The 18341-nt window shown below is 40.5% G+C and overlaps 3 protein-coding genes across 4 annotated transcripts; 2 read left to right on the top strand and 1 right to left on the bottom strand.

Annotated features, from left to right (window-relative positions):
* Nucleotides 1–840: 840 nt before the first annotated feature.
* On the top strand, nt 841–6343 carry scarb2c (scavenger receptor class B, member 2c). Its single transcript, XM_049739083.2, has 12 exons — nt 841–1074; nt 1492–1649; nt 1981–2125; nt 2204–2395; nt 2485–2576; nt 2828–2947; nt 3587–3765; nt 3830–3948; nt 4463–4536; nt 4907–4958; nt 5035–5187; nt 5333–6343. The coding sequence occupies exons 1-12, from the start codon at nt 955–957 to the stop codon at nt 5369–5371; spliced, it is 1443 nt and encodes a 480-aa protein (XP_049595040.1). The 5' UTR covers nt 841–954; the 3' UTR covers nt 5372–6343.
* Nucleotides 6344–8290: 1947 nt separating this feature from the next.
* On the top strand, nt 8291–15792 carry LOC125980034 (AP-4 complex accessory subunit RUSC2). 2 transcript variants are annotated; one of them, XM_049738996.2, is made up of 10 exons: nt 8291–8544; nt 9952–11041; nt 11141–11339; nt 11420–12205; nt 12803–12879; nt 13240–13414; nt 13494–13599; nt 13684–13730; nt 13842–14355; nt 14583–15792. In XM_049738996.2, the coding sequence occupies exons 1-10, from the start codon at nt 8528–8530 to the stop codon at nt 14665–14667; spliced, it is 3096 nt and encodes a 1031-aa protein (XP_049594953.1). In that variant the 5' UTR covers nt 8291–8527; the 3' UTR covers nt 14668–15792. The 2 variants fall into 2 exon arrangements, with proteins under 2 accessions (XP_049594953.1, XP_049594954.1); XM_049738997.2 differs by lacking the exon at nt 8291–8544 and adding an exon at nt 9690–9879.
* Nucleotides 15793–15805: 13 nt separating this feature from the next.
* cimip2b (ciliary microtubule inner protein 2B) lies at nt 15806–17900 on the bottom strand. Its single transcript, XM_049739255.1, has 6 exons — nt 17696–17900; nt 17468–17625; nt 16895–17049; nt 16252–16384; nt 15987–16172; nt 15806–15921 (listed from the first exon to the last, which is right to left on the bottom strand). The coding sequence occupies exons 1-6, from the start codon at nt 17749–17751 to the stop codon at nt 15806–15808; spliced, it is 804 nt and encodes a 267-aa protein (XP_049595212.1). The 5' UTR covers nt 17752–17900.
* Nucleotides 17901–18341: the final 441 nt, after the last annotated feature.

Below are 18341 nucleotides of genomic sequence, written 5' to 3'. Positions count from 1 at the left end.
GATCTGATTTGGCAAACTTGGATAAGGGCATGTTGCAACCTTTCAATTTGTCAGACAAAAGCAAATATGTATGTGTTTTGAGTGTAAATATATCATTAAAAGGAGAAGGAGAGAACTCCCAAATACAAATACTGTAATTTAGCTGTAATTTGCAGCGGAAAACGATGTTGCATTTTTATTTTCTTCTAACGCACTCTGTCATAATCTATCTGAATGATTCTTATAGAGCTGGTTATAACTCTTGTTGAGTGACGGACATCAACACTTTTCTCACGGTCTTTTGAAAGAAAGACACTGACCTCTTGTGGCTGTTTTAGTCAGTGCGTCTGCTGCAACACATCTGATTCGGGTCATGTACATTCTTCGAGGCAATTGTAATAGTTCACCCTAAATTTGACGATTATTTTTATGATGGGTGACTAATTTTGAACAGAAGTCAGGAAAAATGTGGGAAGCTTTTGCTGCACACATTGTGAAGGGACTGATTGCTTCTGTCCGCCTTGAGTTTTGTGACAAAGATTTCAAATTAAAATATATAAGGATTTTAAATCATTAAACTGCTTAGCTATAAAATGACAGATTGAAAATGCCATTGACGGATTGTATGAATGTTTAATCTCAAAGATGACTTAGGTGAAATCAGAAACACTGGTTTCTTGGCACTTGATTGCAAAAAGTAATAATCGAAAAGGTCGAAAATGGTTACGCAAGCAAGCAGAATATACGTATAAAAACGTTGTGTTAAACACGACAACTTTTGCGGTTGTATACATACAAAAAAAAAATGTTTGACTGTCGAAGAAACAGGAAGTTGCAGCAGGGTACTATTTTATTGTGGTGTTACTCTTTGGTGTCCGTGCGACTTCCGGATATATCAAAACAAATACTTTCAGTGGCGATCGTCATTTTTAGCGCCACTTGTCACCGCCAGACGCCACCCAGTGCGGCCCGATCATGTTTAAATCGTGTTTTATTTATATGTGCGGATTATTTTCGTTTTTACTTCTCATTCTGGGCATCGTGCTTACATTGTCTAGTGTTTTTCCCAAACTAGTGGACTCCGTGGCCGAAAAGGTAAGCGATCACGAACATCATCTTTTGACATTTTAGGAGCCATGCGACTATGGTAATTGCGTAATATCAAATGTGACGCAAATGATGATCCCGGTGTGGTAAAATGTATAACTCAAAATAACGCTTTGCTTGTTTAATCCCCCGCTGGCCTATTTTTGTTGTGAAGTACTGCCATACCCATGTGATACCATTTTAGCTTGCTCAGCATCTCAAAACGTCCTTTTTGTTACAGTGACCTTTGTTGCTGTTGTACTAATGTGGCCCACACAACTGTAGTCAAATTCCTTCTGTGTTCTTTCACACTTGGCCCAAAAAAATCTGAATCTGATTCTTTTTTTTGTTCTTTTTTTTTTTTAATGAAACGTCACATTTTCTCAAGCAAATTTGAACGTCATTCTGTGCGCCCCACCCCAAAAGGAAATCGTGTTGAAGAATGGCACTGATGCCTTCGATGCTTGGGCGGATCCACCGGCACCGATCTACATGCAGTTTTATTTTTTCAACCTAACCAATCCATTGGAGGTGCTGGAGGGAGACCGGCCTGCTGTGCTGGAGATTGGACCATACACTTACAGGTAAGAGTGGAAAAAATGCACAACATAATACAGGGCACTTAATTGGTTGGATTGGAAATTTATTATATCTTTTACTACAAATAATCTTTGTCAGTCTATTTTATATTGTTCTGCAACTCATTGAATTGTTCAGAATTGCATTAAGTACAAATGGTTTAAGCATTTAACCAGCAAAAATGTGAATAAACTGTTTCAGTGGTTGCTTTTTGAAAACACAAGTTTGTCAACTTGTTCTGACTCAAAATGAAATATCCCAAAATAGTTGCTTTTGTTTTTGTGTCATGTGTAACCGGTCGAGACGTGTCTGTAACCCACTTTTTGTTTAACCCAGAGAGTACCGACCTATGGAAGAAGTCACCTTTCAGGATAATGACACTAAAGTGGCAGCGGTCAACAGAAAAACATACATATTCCAACCCAACATGTCACGGGGTCCGGAGAGTGACCTCATCAGGACTATCAGCATCCCTGCCATGGTGAGCGTCCCTTGACACTTTTGCTCACAAACTGCAATCAAAATGAAAAAAAAAAATCACTGTTATGTCTCTGCTTAGACGGTGATGGAGCGCTTCAAGGATGACGCTCTTTTTGCCAAAGTGATCTCGTCGTACATGACGGGAAAAGAAATAGGCCTGTTCACCACTCGGACAGTGGGAGAGCTCCTGTGGAAATACGAAGACCCTCTCCTGAAATTCATTAACGCTTTCAAACCTGACATAGATCCTAATTTTGGACTCTTCTATAAGGTTAATGAAGATTTACATCATGACAACTAATCAAGAGTTTCATTTATTTTGTGTTTTCTTGACACGCCCCTTTTGCGATGTGATTCTAGAGCAACGCCAGCAATGACGGAGACTATGTGTTCCTCACAGGCCAGCAGGACTACAAAGACTTTGCTCGAGTGGATACTTGGAACAATCAAAGGTTTTTGTGCCTACTCAACATACTTCTACCATGACTCATTTACATCCAATCAGTGAGCATTTGATTGAATCAAATGACTCGTATCAGTGTTACGAATCCTCCTCTGATTGGTGTGAAGCTAAAATCAATGTCTGGTTTCAAGATTAGAGATTTTTTTTCTAAACGAGTCTCATCGACGTGTTCTTTCGTGAACCTAAAATCTCCATAAACAAATACAACTGTAGATCCAAAATGTTTATTTATGCCTGCAGCACACTGAATTGGTGGACGTCTGATGAGTGCAACATGATCAACGGAACCAACGGCGCCTCTTTCCATCCTGTCGTCACTAAGGATGAAATACTCTACATGTTCTCCTCGGACCTATGCAGGTGACTCAGACAACACTGTTGCGCTTTAATTGCTATTTTGGGTGACTTTTAGTCGAAAATCCTCAAAGCAACAATGTATGTGAAGATCAAGTGTCAGACGACTGATGCATCTCAAAGTCGTCTCTTCCCTCGTCTTATCTTTCTGTCTGGATTTTAGTTTGGAAAAGTCTCCTTCTGCAATATAAAAAGTTAATCATTACAGATTTGGCCTGGCTCGTTAACTGCTTGAATGTGAGCACTGTTTGCGAATTGCTTACGTAACATTCTCTAAAACCATTCCTGTGTGCTTTCTTACTGAGATTCCTAAACGAGTAATTTCAAAGAGGAATCCGATAAGATTCAGCGAAATACAAAGGTGAAGAAAAATGTAAACATTGTATGTTTTCGGGCTACTTGTTCATAGAGGATGACTTAAGAGGAGCGGACTGTACCAATTTTGATCTTGAGCGGGGGGGGCTAAGTTATTTTCTGTTTCATGTTGAATTATGTGAAACAAATGAATTAAACATTTCTTGATGGGTGATTTATGCTCACACACATTTTCTTCATCCAAGTTTTTTTTTTTGTAAGCATCTAATAATAATCTTAAAAGTTTGATTTGAACTGAGCTACATTCATAAATGTCATCCTCTCTTTCAGGTCTTTGTACGCTGTGTTTGAGAAGGACGTGACGGTGAAACGAATCCCCGGCTATCGCTTCACTCCCCCCAGCCAGGTTTTCGCCAACTCCTCGGTGAACCCATCCAACACGGGCTTCTGCGTCCCCGCCGGCAACTGCCTCGGCTCGGGCGTCCTTAACGTCGCGCCGTGCAAACAAGGTGGGGGAATTTTTTTTTAAAATCCCATTTCCTTGATAACCGGTTTATCTTGCGCTGTGTTCAGGTGCTCCTATCATCATGTCCTCGCCGCACTTCTACCAGGGCGATGAGAAATTTGTGCAGGCAGTATTCGGCATGAGACCCAAGAAGGAGTATCACCAAACCTTTATCGATATCAATCCGGTTCGACATAAACTTCACTTTACATTCTAAAGTTTCCTGGTTCACTGTAAATGTGAGAGTGCATGGTTGCTTGTACTGTAGATAATCCAGTAGCTCTTATGTCAAGAATTTATTGTCCTTTACGACAATAAAGTTAGCAATAATTAAACGTGCCGCCACGTAAACTTCACGTTGGCCCTCTGAACTTTGATACGAACTTAGCAGGTTGCACCCTAACCCGTTAAAGCAGCTCTACTGTTTGTGTAATTCACAAATTAAGTTGAAACATAATTGAAGGAAAGTATTTTAGATGAATGCTAGATTGCAGGGATGCACTTTTGCTGAAAGTATTTGCAGAATAATTCTGAGGGCCCGGAATAAGATCAGATAAGATATTGCTTTATTTGTCCAAATTCCAGTATACAGCTGCCAGCTGTTTAAATATTTATTTATGCATTTATTTTATTTATTTATTTTACTTGCACTCAAAAAAGAAAAAATATATATGTGTGACAGACGCCCTGATATTTTGCAGCTCACCGGAGTCGTCCTGCAAGCTGCCAAACGTCTCCAGGTCAACGTCTTTGTGGAGAAAATGGACAGATTCAGGTGAGCAAGTCGAACGCATGCTTTGTCGTTTTTGTCTTTTCTGTTTTTATTAGCGCTTGATCATTTTCTGGACACATGTAAGGAGAGGTTGCCAGTAATTCTAATGCCAGCATCATCATTATGAATGGACTTTGGTCCATTAGTCTTTAGCTTGAAGCAAACAAAGATAAAGATCGTGACATATGAGCAATACCATAATATGCCTTCACATAGAATCTTAAATTCTAAAATTTTAATAATTATTGCAATAATAAAATAATAATGAGCAGCTATTTATCTTGTTAACTTCCTCTTGTAAAGTGCATTTGTGTGCTACTATATATCTAGACAAGCACTACATAAAAGTGTAATTTTTTTCCTGATTTCTCAGCCAAACAGGAAACGTAAGCTCGGTGATCTTCCCTGTCCTCCACCTGAATGAGGTAAACACACACCTGAGCGTATCAGAATACTGACAAAAGGTCAGAAAAGTCAAAACGATCCCTGTGGCGTCCTCAGAGCGTCGTCATCGATGATTCATCGGTGGCCAAGCTGAACGCCGTGCTGATGGAGCAGAACGTGTTGATAAACATTCCTTTCATACTGATGGGGATCGGCATCCTCCTGGGCGGAGTCTTCATGCTGTTGGTGTGTCGCCACAAGATGCCCGAGGTGACTCACTTACTCACACTTGATCGCTTGAATTAAAAAAACATATATATTCTGTCCTTATTTTAAATATGCATTGTCAAAAAAAAAAACATTTTACAGCTTGTGAGTAGATTAATAATAAGAAGGATTTTTTTTTTTTTTTCAGAGTACCCCTGCAGAACGGCAGCCGCTACTTGCGTCATAAACAGGAAGTGGAAGACAGCACAGCGACAGATTTTCCCATCGTACCTAACCCAAGTGTTCCGTGAATCGGCATCTTATCAGGTTTGCTTTTGTGTTATTCTCGGTCGACTCAACCGAGAACTACTGAACTAATCGAACCTCCGTGCAATCTTAATGACGATGTGTATTTTTATTTTTTAACTTGAGCCTACTCACTTCTGCAATGGAGACTTTTTACAGTCAAGTGTTAGAACTGCCACCCCACAAAGTGAGTGCTAGCCATCAAAACTGTGTTAAATTTTTTTTTTTTTTTCATGCACAGAAAATGGCAAGTGAACTACAGTTCCGTGATCTTGGAATAATAATATTGCACACTAACAACATAAAGGGAAGCTTTTGTTTGTTTGTTTTCCCCTAATTCCAAATCCCCAGTCCGCCCAAATCCTGTTGATGAAATGTTACAACCAATTTGGTTGTTGTTAACCTTTTGCTAGCTCACTGCTAGAAATGCCGCTAAAAATACTGCTAGAAATTTTGCTTGACTGTTCACAGGGGTGTCAAACTCATTTATGTCTCGTGCCACATTGTCGTCATAATTTCCTTCGGAGGGCCATTATGACTGTTCAAATATTTTCAAAAGATGATTTTTAAAAGTGAACACAATTTGCAATTTTAATAATGACACATTAAGTTGATGCATAATTTGTCTTCGCGGTCCACATAAAATGACGTGGCGGGCCCCGGGCTTTAAGTTTGACACCTGTGTTCTAGTAGTATTAGTATCTTTCCAACTGGACTACATGAATTAAGTTACTGAATAACACAAATGATCAATAACCACTCGCATCATAGTGTTGTCGTGTTTTTTGTGCAATTAGTCGGAAAAGAGAAATGTTTACACGCTGCTATATCGGCTCACGAGGTCCGCCTATTAAAGAATTTGTCATTTGCCGTAAAGCAGAGTTCAATAATAAAGTTGTTGTGCTTCACAATAGTATGCTGTCAATCAAATTTATGCTTGTGATGGTACTCAGTGTGCTTGTAGGAAATTTGCCACAAAGAAGAATCCATTTTATTGTTATAATATACAATTTTGCAGTTTAGCATTGACGGTTAAAGTGGAATAAAGTGTGGTGACTTCTGCTTTCCTGAAAGTGAAAATACATTATTTTGTTTTCTGCGTAGTTGTGGTTACGTCTTCTGAGTGTGTGAGACACACGTGGAGTTGTCCTCAATCCACAGGTTAAAGACTACTTTGCAGTAAATACTGATAAGTGCACCCGCCTGCTCGCAGGCGTCTAATAACAGAAGTCATTTTTCACCGTAGCTCCTCCTTAACCTAATTAAAGCCTTTTTAATCGGAGCCACACTGCATCGGGACATTTAGCACCATGAGGACTCTCGTGAACAAGGTTGTTTTTTTCTCTCTGATTCTGGCGCTCCTGTGCAGCTCGCAGGTAAGTCAACCTTGGTTTATGATTGTGTTTTGGATCATGCTAACTTCTTTTGTGGTTTTGGTGCTATCAGGTGGATTCAGCACCTGTGCCTGAAGACTGGATTGGCTTGGTCCATAGGACCAAGAGATCTTTGCTGTGGCGATGGAACTCTATGAAAGCGGTTGGCGCCAGCTGCAGGGATCATGTGGAGTGTGCAACTAAAAACTGCAGGTATTGGACATTGGACGCTTTTTTTAAAAGTATTAGTGAAGGGGATTAGCTTAGCGCTCTGAGAGCTGATCGGAATTTATAATAATGAAAAAAAAATTGTTTTATGATTGTTTTTACATTGTATGTGTGACGCTATGACAAATTAACATCTTGTCTTTACAGGAGAAACATTTGCGCTTTCTGGTAATTCCCCTGAAGAACACAAACAATTCCATCAGGGCCGGTGTTGGCACAACAAGCTGCTTGTTCATGGATCAAATCAACTAAAAACAACATGACTACATTGCATAATTGTAATGTTGAAATGAAGACTCGGCTACCAGCTCTTTGTTTATGATGAGATTACTTCAAGTAAGTCTCTGCATAGCTACAAAACAAAGCTGTAAAAAACTCTAAATGTGTCTATGTACTCTTTAAATCTGTTTATTGGTCAAATATACACACCAATGCAACATTTAAGACTTGTCCTTTTATTTATATATGTACATACTGTAACGTTAATGTCAATAGATTGCAATTTGATCACGTTTTGTAAAGATTTTAACATAAAAATTCCAAAATAAACATTGTAGTCCAAATGCCTATTTTTGTGATTAGACAAGAAACAGACCAGTTCTAAATGTACTTAATGTTTTATATTATCAATTGCAGTAAATTTAGGAGGGGGGGGGGGGGGTCACTATCCAAAATATTCACACTTGCATGATCGAAATTGATGGTAATGTACACTTACATTATGTAAGTGTAACATAATGTGGTTATGATTACGTAACAAGGACAAAAACGCCTCATGCTATTCCACTGTGCATGTGTGTCTCATCTGGTGTCCAAAAGTCCCCCCCTCCAAAAAAAATCTAGTTTCTTGCCACTAGGGAGCAGACTTTGCCTTTTTTTTTTTTTTTTTTTTTGTTTTTGTTTAGGAACTCCAAAATGCGGGTTGATATGAAAGTTATACATACAAAAATACTTTTAATAATTTTGAGAACGTAAAAATAATTTGTGAGCCTAACCTTGAGTAACTTTGTTGTATTTTTTACTGTGTGGTATTAATTTTTTTTGTAGTTTTTTTTTTTAATTAGAAATATGAATGTGTATGCTATGTATTTTGTAGTAGTAATTAAATTAAGTATAAATTGTAGTAATTGGTAATACTAGATACATTCCTATTTAGTATTTATTTAATCTACTGTAGTCCTATTTTCATGTTGTCCCCCCACTGTGTCTTGGATACTGCATTCCCTCTTTCCTCATTGGTTGACAGGCTCGTGACGTCAGAGTTGCTCCAGCTGGCTGGTCGTGCTGCCGGAGCTTCGGCATGGGGGTCCGTCCGGACCTTGGCGATGCAAGCTCGGTACCATTTTACATTCGATTATTAAACCTACAGACAAACCTCCCATCATAACTCACTCAATTTTAATTTGCATGCAAAGTAATGTAGGGCAGAAGCTGCATTTTTTATTTTAATGCTAAGACATGAAAGTGACCCGAATAGAAGAGGATGGAGGTGACTCATGACTGACGGCTCTTTGTAAGTAAACAATATCTCAATGCTTGTTTGTTCTCAAGTCACTTGTCGAATGTTGTGTGTATGTGCATGGCACCACCACAGGCATACATTTCTCCAAAATTGATCAGACACTGTTGAACAAAAATATTTAGACAGTGATTAATCAATCAAGGGTCACTTATTTGTCCTGGGTGAGTTTGGTGTGGAAGAACCTATCTTGCATGCATGATTATCTAGAATGGAAAATTTTAAGGTGCATCATTAGAATTCCCACAGATTAATATAAACGAGTCTTCGCGAGAAGATGTGGAATTGCTTCCAGTTAGTGTGACAATAGCCTCAATACTTTGGTTTATAAATCTTCAAAATTATCACTTTACAGGAGGAAGTCACACATATTTGCTCCATTTATTATCTATTTATTTATTTGCAAAATCCATATTTCTTCTGTGATCCGACGTGTCATATTTGCTCCTCACGCGTCTCGAAAAACAAACAACAGATTATTTTTGTTGTTGTGAATTTTGCCACCAAAGCAGCAGATTAACCCAGTTTCCCAATACGGATTTATAGTTGATGCAGAGTAGTGGTTCAAATTAGTGTCATTTAAACTGTGTTGTGTGGGTGACACACACTGGGAAAAAAAATAAAAAAATTTTATCTGGATACAGATGGTTTGTAGAAACATTTGATACAACCCAAGTAATAATATGCGCTACTGAAAAAATATTAAAAATAAAATATAATTAAATTACACAGATTATATTTTTCCTAATGGGTTGATATTTTTATAATATTCAATTGAATAAAAAATATTTCTTAACATGAAAACACCTCTAATTATGAAGTATTTTTCCCCATATAGTGTGAAATCTTCTTGTGGGACAAACATTGATTTGTGTCAGTTTTCAAAGCACAACATAACATGTTGTTTTATCGCGTGTAAACTCAGTGTTTGAACGTGTGCGGGAACACGCTTTTCCTCATAGCAATGCCGGCAGTGCTTGTCTGCAGTGCTGCTGACCTACTTACACAGGCTGAGAAAAGTGGAAGACAGAACCACTAGGATTGGATCAAGCTTAAAACAAAAAAATATTATTTTCATTCAAGGTAGTGAGCACAATAAAGCATAGCATTTAGCATGGCAATTTCTCGTCCCTTCCTACTTTATTGGGCTGCTGTGATTGTTTCTCCAAAGAGGAAACTCCCTGCAGTGCTTCTCATGTTGCACACTCAAAATGCTTTTTGCAGCAGAGTGCATCTCATTGTTTCTCTGAATCATCACAAGTCAAGTGCGTAGCGAGGAAAAGGCCGGAGGAAAATGCCGCAAGCAACTTTTCACTTTCACTATTAATTGTAAAAAAAAAAAAAATTGAATAGAATTGATTTGTCATACATGATCAATAAGTCTGTGTTCTCTACTTGCAGGATTTTATTTCCACAACATGAGGAGATTGGATATGACAGATCAAAGTTCACCAGTATGATTGGTGCATCCAGTGTCTCGGGGGACACGCTGGTTGCGTGCCATTTCCCGCTGCTTCCACTTCCCGCCTGGCAACTCCCCGTCCAGGCCCTGTGCGGCTCAGCCAGGAGGCCCGGTTTTTCGGGTCTGCCCCGGGCGGCGTCCCTCCCGGAGCAAGACAAGATCAACCAGGAGCATCCCATCGCTATTCATCAGAAGCAGTTTTCCAATAGTTTTGGTAGCCTCAACGAGGATCGAGGCGAGGAGGAGGAAGAGGATGCCACCAGCGATTGCATCTCCGCCTCATCGCCAGAAGAAACTAAAAAGGAACGAGCAAGAGGAAGTCTGCACTCGCATAACTCGTTCCTTCCCAATCCGGACCTGGATGAGGACGACGAGGACAGCGATGGGGACAACCTTCACAAATACCTTGAGGATTCATCTTTTGTGTTGCACGGGACTTCCAACTGGCACAACAGCACTGACGATGAAGATGATGCGACCCATAGGAACATGGACTGGGGCCATGACGGCATACTTCAAGCTCACAACAAACACAAGTCTCCCTCAGAGATGTTCTGCAATAGCTATGCCAGTGACTCGTCTTGCGGGAGCTCCGATGGGGTCCTGGTGAACTTTGACACCATGTACAACCACAGCAACAACCCCGCCGTGCCTCACGACCTCAGCGGCCCGGCGGTTCGCCCATCTCCATCCCCCGAGGGTTCCATATTCCTCAACCTCCGACCTCTTCCGAACGAACGCGATGCCAGTCCCCTGGAAGAGGAGCTTTTTACATCTCGCTGGTCAACTCAAGATCTCGACTCAAACCCCACGGAGCATCGATCTTCTCTCGAGGTGTCCGACCTGGCTACCCAAGCCGCACTGGTCACCGGGACTAATCAGACATACTACAAACTCGTGACTTGTGATCTTTCACCCAACGCAACTTGGTCCAACATTGCCGGCTGTCTTGATGATGAGAGCGTCAGCAGCCCAGAGATCCACTTTGTCGGGCCGAAGACAAGCGGACAAGAACATACGGCAATTGAAGTAAGGGTTCTTCATTATCTCTATCGAGTGTAAAATCATAGATAAGCTTTCCATCCAGATCCATGACCTTGACGTCAGAACCTATCTATTCCTTCTCAGGATCAACAGAGAGAAGATTCTTTGGATCCGGATTTTCAGCTTGCCAGCACTTCCAACGAGAAATCCTCCTCCGGGGTGAAGAAGCACTTTCAGAACCGATGCAACTTGCCGTGTTTTCTTTGCTTCAACCATAGCTGTTCGTGCCAGGTTACAAATCAGACAAGCACCCAGGAACATGTGACATCAAACCAGGAACAATGTAAGAATAGTTTTGAATTTTTGGGGGTATATGAAAAAAATATACCGACAAGATTTTGTGATTTTGTTGCTTTTATTCAGGTACAAGTTTGATGTGCTCCATCAAACCACAGAGGCCAACATCTCTACCAATCCAGCCCATGGTGCTTAGTCCCTGTAACAATGGTTCCACCAAGGCCCAGCAACTGGGTTGTCTAGTTGAACAATATATAAAACAAAAAACCAACAAGAAGTCCCAACTGGGCTTCAAGCCGAATCCAAAACTGTCATCAGCAAATTCGTCAATCTTCATGGAGGCGTGTTCCAGCTCTGACACCTGTTCCACTTGTACTCCAAGCCCAGGCGGCATCAACCGCAGAAATATATACTTTCAGGGCCACCGTAGTCCGAGAACCTCCAAAACAATCACTCAGACTGACTCAAAGCTCAATCAGAACAGAACCAGCCCACAAACTGGTCCAGAATTGTTATCAGCTCACTGTCAGCCCAAGTTTATGCGAATTCCAACCTACCAAGATCTCATAAGCCTCACAACCCCCAAGGAGAATCACCAAAGTCCCGCTCAGTCCCATGACCAGAACTTCTTTGAGTCCATCTTCTCTGATTCCATCGCCCAAACCAACAACCCTTATCAAGCAACGCCTCTCCCACAGAGCCCTCAAGCTCAAGGCTTTAGTTTCACAGCTACCTTCTCCTCCATGGGACCTCTTTCATCTTTGGGTTCCCTGCTCTCATTCGCTGATCCTGCTCGGCAACATCAGCAAACCCAACGTGACGAACCTCTGCTCCTGGGCGACAGGGCCCCGACAGATCTCTCGCCTGACACTTCTTATGAGTCTCTGTCCATCAGTCATCTCCAGAGAAGAGGTGAGACCATATCAAAATGTGACATGGATTGAAATGGAGTCAAAATTAGCGGGATTTATTTATTTCGCTTATCTGTCCGACGAGAAGCTCGAGTGAAGAGGAGCAGGGCAAAAGCACTTTGCTTCAGTGGCTCCCTCAATGCCCTTAAGGGGCTTCCTCTCACACATGACCTATTTTTAACTCTCCCTGCCTGTGATTGGCTGAGCCATCTGCTCGCCGGCCTATGTGGGAGCGCAGGAATGATGCAGTGCAAACGGCACTAATGATTTATGACCTGCATCATCGTTTTTCTTTTAGAGCCACTTCCAATCCTTAATGATTGAAATCAGAGGCTAGCGAATCGGCGGAGGTTTGCAGTGTCTGCGATGCGCCCGGTGTCGGTACAACGTGGCCCCCTGGAGGCGGCGTCGGCATGCATAAAGAATTCACCGTGACATTTGCGGGGATGAGCCAGTGTGCTGTAGAGGAGAAGAGCAATTCTCACTTTTATATGATGACCCAGTTAGTGGGGTGGAAACTAGTATCTGTATTTCTACACGAGTATATGTGATGTTAGGTCAAAGGTCAAAGATTCAGCATATTGATCTTTGTGTGCAGGTTTGCTAAGGTCTGTAAGCAGGGCTGTGGACCTCATCATAGCTCATTTTGGCAACAGCAGAGATCCAGAAGAAAAGGTAGATCTGAGGTTTGCATTCAAACACACGAATGAAAAAAGTTTTAGGAGGTTTCCCGATTGCTGATTAATCGATTGTGTGGACTCGATTGCTGATTAATCACATCTCGAAGCAGATGAGGTCAAATGGAGTGCGATACCTGGTTGGATATAGTTTCAAATAGTTTACTGTTCAACTCGTTCACTACCATTGACGGATATAGACGTCAAAGATTCCTTTTAACTTTGAGTTGAGGAATCTAGCGCATGCAGCGAGCGATGGAAAGTTGAGCTGCTACAGTCATTCCTTTTTCCGCAACATGAGGTGCGGAAACACGAGTTCAGAACAATTATTTCTGGTTCATTTTGTTTTGCATCACAGATGCGTTTAGGTAACAGCTATCTGAGTGCCATGATGGCCAGTCTGGTTCTGGATCACCTGTGTCCAGCCATCCAGAATATTCTAGAAGATGGCCTCAGAGATCACAAATTAGACCTTATCATTGGTCAGCGTCGTAACTCTTCCTGGACCGTCGTGGAAGTCTCTACCAAAGCTGGTAAGTATGACTTAGAATAAGATTTATTTATTTTTTTTAATCTTACTATTTTTTTTTTTTATTCACCTTGGTGCAATAGGTCCACCCACCAAGGTTCTCTACAGCCTGGTCTGCAAAATCATCAAGTGTCCACAGCTTAACAGCCACAGTATGAGGCTGAAGGCCTTCATCATGGGCTTGCTGAAGTTAGTTTGTATATCTTCTTTTTTTTTTTTTTTTATTCTAATGCTTGAGATGCACACTAACAAAGCCCCTTCAACATTTTTCAGCTTGAGAGCTTTGGAATTCTGGCTCAGTCACCTCTACAGTCAAAGAAGTGAGTCTACATTCAATGTTCGACATTTTATTTGTTTAAGATCATCAAAAAAATGTAAATATCAAATCCCAACATATCATTTTGGTGAGTTAGTTCTCCTTGTCTGCACAGATGTGGTGACTTCCCACTACCACGGTTGGGGCTTCCTGTCCATGTCACTGGGTCGATGTCGGCCTTTATTTCAGGAGCTTCTGCTTCTCCTGCAGCCTCTTTCCGTCTTGCCCTTTGACCTTGACTTACTGCTGGAGCCCAGGTTGTTACAAAACGGACAAGCATGCGTTTCCCTTACTCCGCTCTTCGCAGGATTTTCAGGCCACCTGACTGAAGATAATTCTCAGAATGCATCTTTTAAAATGAAGACAAATGAAGTGATGCAGATTAACAGGAGACAGGTGGTTTCAGCTTCTGATCCAGAATGGAGGAACTCTGGAGAAGGTGTGGTGGAAGATTCCCTTGATGGTGGACCCTTAGTTAGTATGGATGGTGGGAAAATGAAAGACAGTGAAACCACTGATGGTGCTCAGGTTGAGAGACCTGGCCCGGGTGGCCTGCGCTGGGCCAAACTTTTTGGGGCTTCCAATGCTTCTAGAAGGCTGCAGACAACTTCTCAAAGTCAAATCAAAGGGTAAGACCTTGCATGGAGATTCAGTGGTCGCTTCAAATTAAAAACGGTTTTTAATCCTGGCATAATGACAAAGGAATAAAAAGATGGCTGCTGAGTGGTATTGCCATCTAGTGGCATTTTTTAGAACTGCTGTCCAAATTGTGTCATTTTTTCTTTTTCTACTGTTTTTTCTTTTTTAAATGATGTTCTTTCCTGATCTATTTTTCTCCCTTTGGTCATTTTTCCAGGTCCCATCGTCCATCGCAGTGGCTCCATCTGGACAGATCACACCTTGGACTCTTGACTCAATCCATCAGGTCATTGAAGCCTTGAGGCAGTCAGTCTGAAAGACGTTTTCCATAAAAGGAAACAAAAACTGGTGTGCAGTCTACAGTTAAGAACACAACACTCTGCTGCACTAATCACAGAGAACACGAATAACAAGATTAACAGCTTTGGCAGCCTCACTCAGCAAACATTGGCTGCACTTAAATCCAAGCTAAGCCCCAGTTATTAAAAAGTTCATTCAATTTTTATGTCATATCTTTTGAAAGTAGACTGGTAAACCTCATGACATGAATTCAGGTATTTTCAGGATTTAAAAAACTGTCATTTTCTCTATAATGTGGCTTTAGGACATACTCACCAGTCAAGGTTAGTCACAATCATGAGTCAGTGGAAGTGATGACACCAATGTCAACCAAGACGCTTTCACTATGATTCAGTGTTGCTTTTTTCTGTCAACCATTTCCTTGTTTAGACAGCTCAGTCATCTAATCTCTTTATGTCAGGTTCTTTTTGAATGAGGCAAAATCAATATAAACAACGTGAAAAAGAAGACAACATGCTAATGCGGACATATTTTATTAATATTTTTTGTCACAACAGTTGAATAATTTATTTGATACGCTTCAGTTGCTTTGAATGGATGTGCTAATCAAAATTAGTTACAGTTGGCCAGTTTTGGAATACACTCAATGGAAGCGCTGATGCTAATGCTAACAAATGTTGATTCCTCGTCGTAGCAGGGCAGTCATCTAATGAAACTATTGTTTATATTGGTGTTAAGTGTTGCCATAATATTCCTCGTAACTCGCTTTTACACATATTTGTTACTGTTTAAGAGAAACCTGTGCATGTTTTTCTTCCATATTTGCATGATATTGCAAACTTAAATTTAGTATGACAGTAAAAGAAGATGGCCGAATCTGGTACTGTATTTATTTTGTAGATAAATTCTAAAGGCGGGTGGAAACAGTCTGATGATTTATATGTGTGAAATCCTAAGTAGTAAGCCATATTGTAAACTGTCTTGTTTTGATAGACTGCTATTCAAAGAAGTTACGTAAATATACAAAGGGAGACTTGCGCAATAGCCTGCAATAATCTATGGAATGGAGATATGATGACGTCCTTTAATGTCCAAAGACAATCAAATCAATAAAACCGTAGCATATATAGATTTCTCATTTTATTCAAATCTTTTTTCTTCACAATATTTTGGGGGATGGGGTTTCTTGCTGGCACGTTTCTCCAACGCTTTCTTGGAAAGCTGGCCAAAGGTGTGCCCGTACATGAATTTGTACCCTGTGGGATGGTCGATACGGGTTAATAGACTTTGGACACGGCGAAAGATAATCCGTGATACAAACCTGGTATGTGACCCGTGAATGATGATGCCACCCCCCTGTGGCATGATGGATAGATTGCATAAATGGATGGCAGCGGGCATTCGCCGCCACTCTGCTCCCTTCCGAACTGGACAAGGGCCTCGTTAGTGGTCATGGGGTAACCTTTCCCGATGAGGAAGCGGGATTTCGGCACATGTCCGGTGAAGCCTTCAAAAATATGCCAACCAAAAAGTGTGTGTGTAGGGGGAATAATTTAGATTAGATTAGATTTTTAGAAATGTTGTACCTGACATGTAGTACTTGTAGGGGTGTCCATCGTCCAACAAATATGGTTTAGGGATGGGGGTGAAGCTCTTTAAGGGTTTGTAGGACACCAATTGGTCTGAAATGGCAGTTAGGGGCACCGTGGGCCTCCGGACCTAAAAATGAACAACATACCTTATCAAAATGTGACTCTTTTTAGAAAATATTGGGATTTATGCCTGAGAAAATGTTGCTATTTATGTAGCCTTCACTTTCAGCAAGGTGGATGACATTACACTGACCTGAAACTGAGTACCTCCATTTATAATTCAGCATGAGGGGGGGAACTGATTCAAGCATGTCTAATACATGGCTAAATACAGACTCACCGGACACTTCATTAGGTACACGTGAAAGCACACGCTAATCAAACACAAAAGGAAATCTGTCTTGACAAAGATTGTAACCTGAATGGTTATTTTTCTTTTCAAATCCAAAAATTTCAATTGACATTTTTTTTCTCAGTGTATTAATTGAATGTTCACTATTGTTCTTGCTTTCCACAGTAACGTGAAACTGTTCCGCTTCGTAGAACTGTCAAAATTCTTGTCTCCAATCTCATTAGGTGTCACTGTGTATTTTGTCATGTAGTCAGTCAAAGAACAGAGAGAAAGTAAAGTTTTAACCTCCAACTGCGGGTGCAAGGAGTTGACAGCGAGTGATGAATCTGCCGACGCCCGTTGAATATTTGCATATGTCTCCCGGTAAAAGTCAGAAAATGCTCTCTGGCATGTTTCCGAGAAGCTGCAGGCAATGTAGTGCTTCCTTTTGGGAACAAAACCTACAGGCGAGAAACAGGTGAGTGTAAGGTTAAAAAAAAAAAAAAAAATTCCATTCATATGTGTAGAATAAATCACTTCAATTTAGGAAGCTCAGTTGACAAGTTGACAAATTTCCACTTTTCACGTTGTACAAACAATCTACTTGGAAATGATTGTAAAGCATTGCATGTCTTTTTAACAGAAAAGCTGTCAGAGCAGCAAAACAAACTCAATGGGATCACATTCACAAAGGCTGCACGTCAGGTTTGAGCTGACCTTTGACCTCCAAGTCCCTACAATTAAAAAGGTAAGTTATAGTCAAATTTGTACTTTAAGCATATTTTTTTCTAATTCCAACAGAAAGTAGATTAAATGAGGACAAAGCAATGTATATTAATATTAAATATAAATGTAGAAAGTCATGAGTTTTGTATCTACCGGTGTACCCAGGCATGATTCGCCCAGCGTGTCTCTCAGGGATGCGTCTTAGGTTCCCGTCGGAACCCGAGTGCAGGACCGGGCTCCGCAGTTCAGCCACCAGCTGACCGTACGGCTTGCCCATTTTAAACTTTAGCTGTGGACGATAACCTGAGTATCTAAAAACACACAGCACCACTTTAAAAAAGAAAAAAAATCCCCTAATTGTAATTCTTGTGATGTACTCACCCTGGTATACAATGTGGATCTTGCTCTAAAAGAACCGTGCTCAATTCTGTCTCCATATTGGTGCTCTTCACCACTGGGTCACCTGCACTGTTGTTGACTGGTTGCTCAGGTATTGCCTTGCTTGGTTGCTAGTAGCCACAAAGCAGTAGCCGAGTTACAAGCCAGAAGCTCACCCGTTCAAATAGAGACGTTTAAAAATATTATATTTTATTTTGTTGTGTCGGTTGCAAGATACATATAATGTTTTTACTACTAAGAATTAACGCAACATACTATTAATTAATGCAGAACAGTGACCCCTAGTGGTAGAAATGGCAAATGTTGGGGGCCACAGAGTATTACGCAGGCTTGGAAACTTATGAAAACTCATAAATAAATAAATACACATAAATAAATACACCTGAATAAATACACAAATAAACAAATACACAAATAAATACACAAATAAACAAAAAGGGTGGATGGATAAATTAATAATAGATCAAAATAATTAGATAAATCAATAAAATTTACATACAATAAATAACATTTAAATACATACATAAATAAATAAAGTTGTTCATGATGTTAGTTACTCAACTTACACAAGGAGTTGCGGGGCACTATGGAACCTTTATCTTCCGTAAAATTTTTTATTTACATTAAT

The sequence above is a fragment of the Syngnathus scovelli genome, chromosome 13 (genome assembly GCF_024217435.2).
Source record: "Syngnathus scovelli strain Florida chromosome 13, RoL_Ssco_1.2, whole genome shotgun sequence".
Taxonomy (NCBI): domain Eukaryota; kingdom Metazoa; phylum Chordata; class Actinopteri; order Syngnathiformes; family Syngnathidae; genus Syngnathus; species Syngnathus scovelli.
The sequence above is the reverse complement of the archived record's forward strand: the minus strand, read 5'-3'. Positions and strand labels throughout refer to the sequence as shown.

Excerpts from the sequence above, each read along its gene's own strand:
- scarb2c (XM_049739083.2), top strand. The coding sequence starts at position 955 with ATGTTTAAATCGTGTTTTATTTATATGTGCGGATTATTTTCGTTTTTA. Across the intron at positions 1,075-1,491 it reads TGGACTCCGTGGCCGAAAAG|GAAATCGTGTTGAAGAATGG; the intron begins GTAAGCGATCAC and ends CCACCCCAAAAG. Across the intron at positions 2,948-3,586 it reads TTCTCCTCGGACCTATGCAG|GTCTTTGTACGCTGTGTTTG; the intron begins GTGACTCAGACA and ends CCTCTCTTTCAG.
- cimip2b (XM_049739255.1), bottom strand. The coding sequence starts at position 17,751 with ATGGAGACAGAATTGAGCACGGTTCTTTTAGAGCAAGATCCACATTGT. Across the intron at positions 16,385-16,894 it reads CCTTGCACCCGCAGTTGGAG|GTCCGGAGGCCCACGGTGCC; the intron begins GTTAAAACTTTA and ends GTTCATTTTTAG. Across the intron at positions 15,922-15,986 it reads ATTCACGGGTCACATACCAG|GGTACAAATTCATGTACGGG; the intron begins GTTTGTATCACG and ends ACCATCCCACAG.
- LOC125980034 (XM_049738996.2), top strand. Across the intron at positions 11,042-11,140 it reads AAGAACATACGGCAATTGAA|GATCAACAGAGAGAAGATTC; the intron begins GTAAGGGTTCTT and ends ATTCCTTCTCAG. Across the intron at positions 12,206-12,802 it reads CAGTCATCTCCAGAGAAGAG|GTTTGCTAAGGTCTGTAAGC; the intron begins GTGAGACCATAT and ends CTTTGTGTGCAG.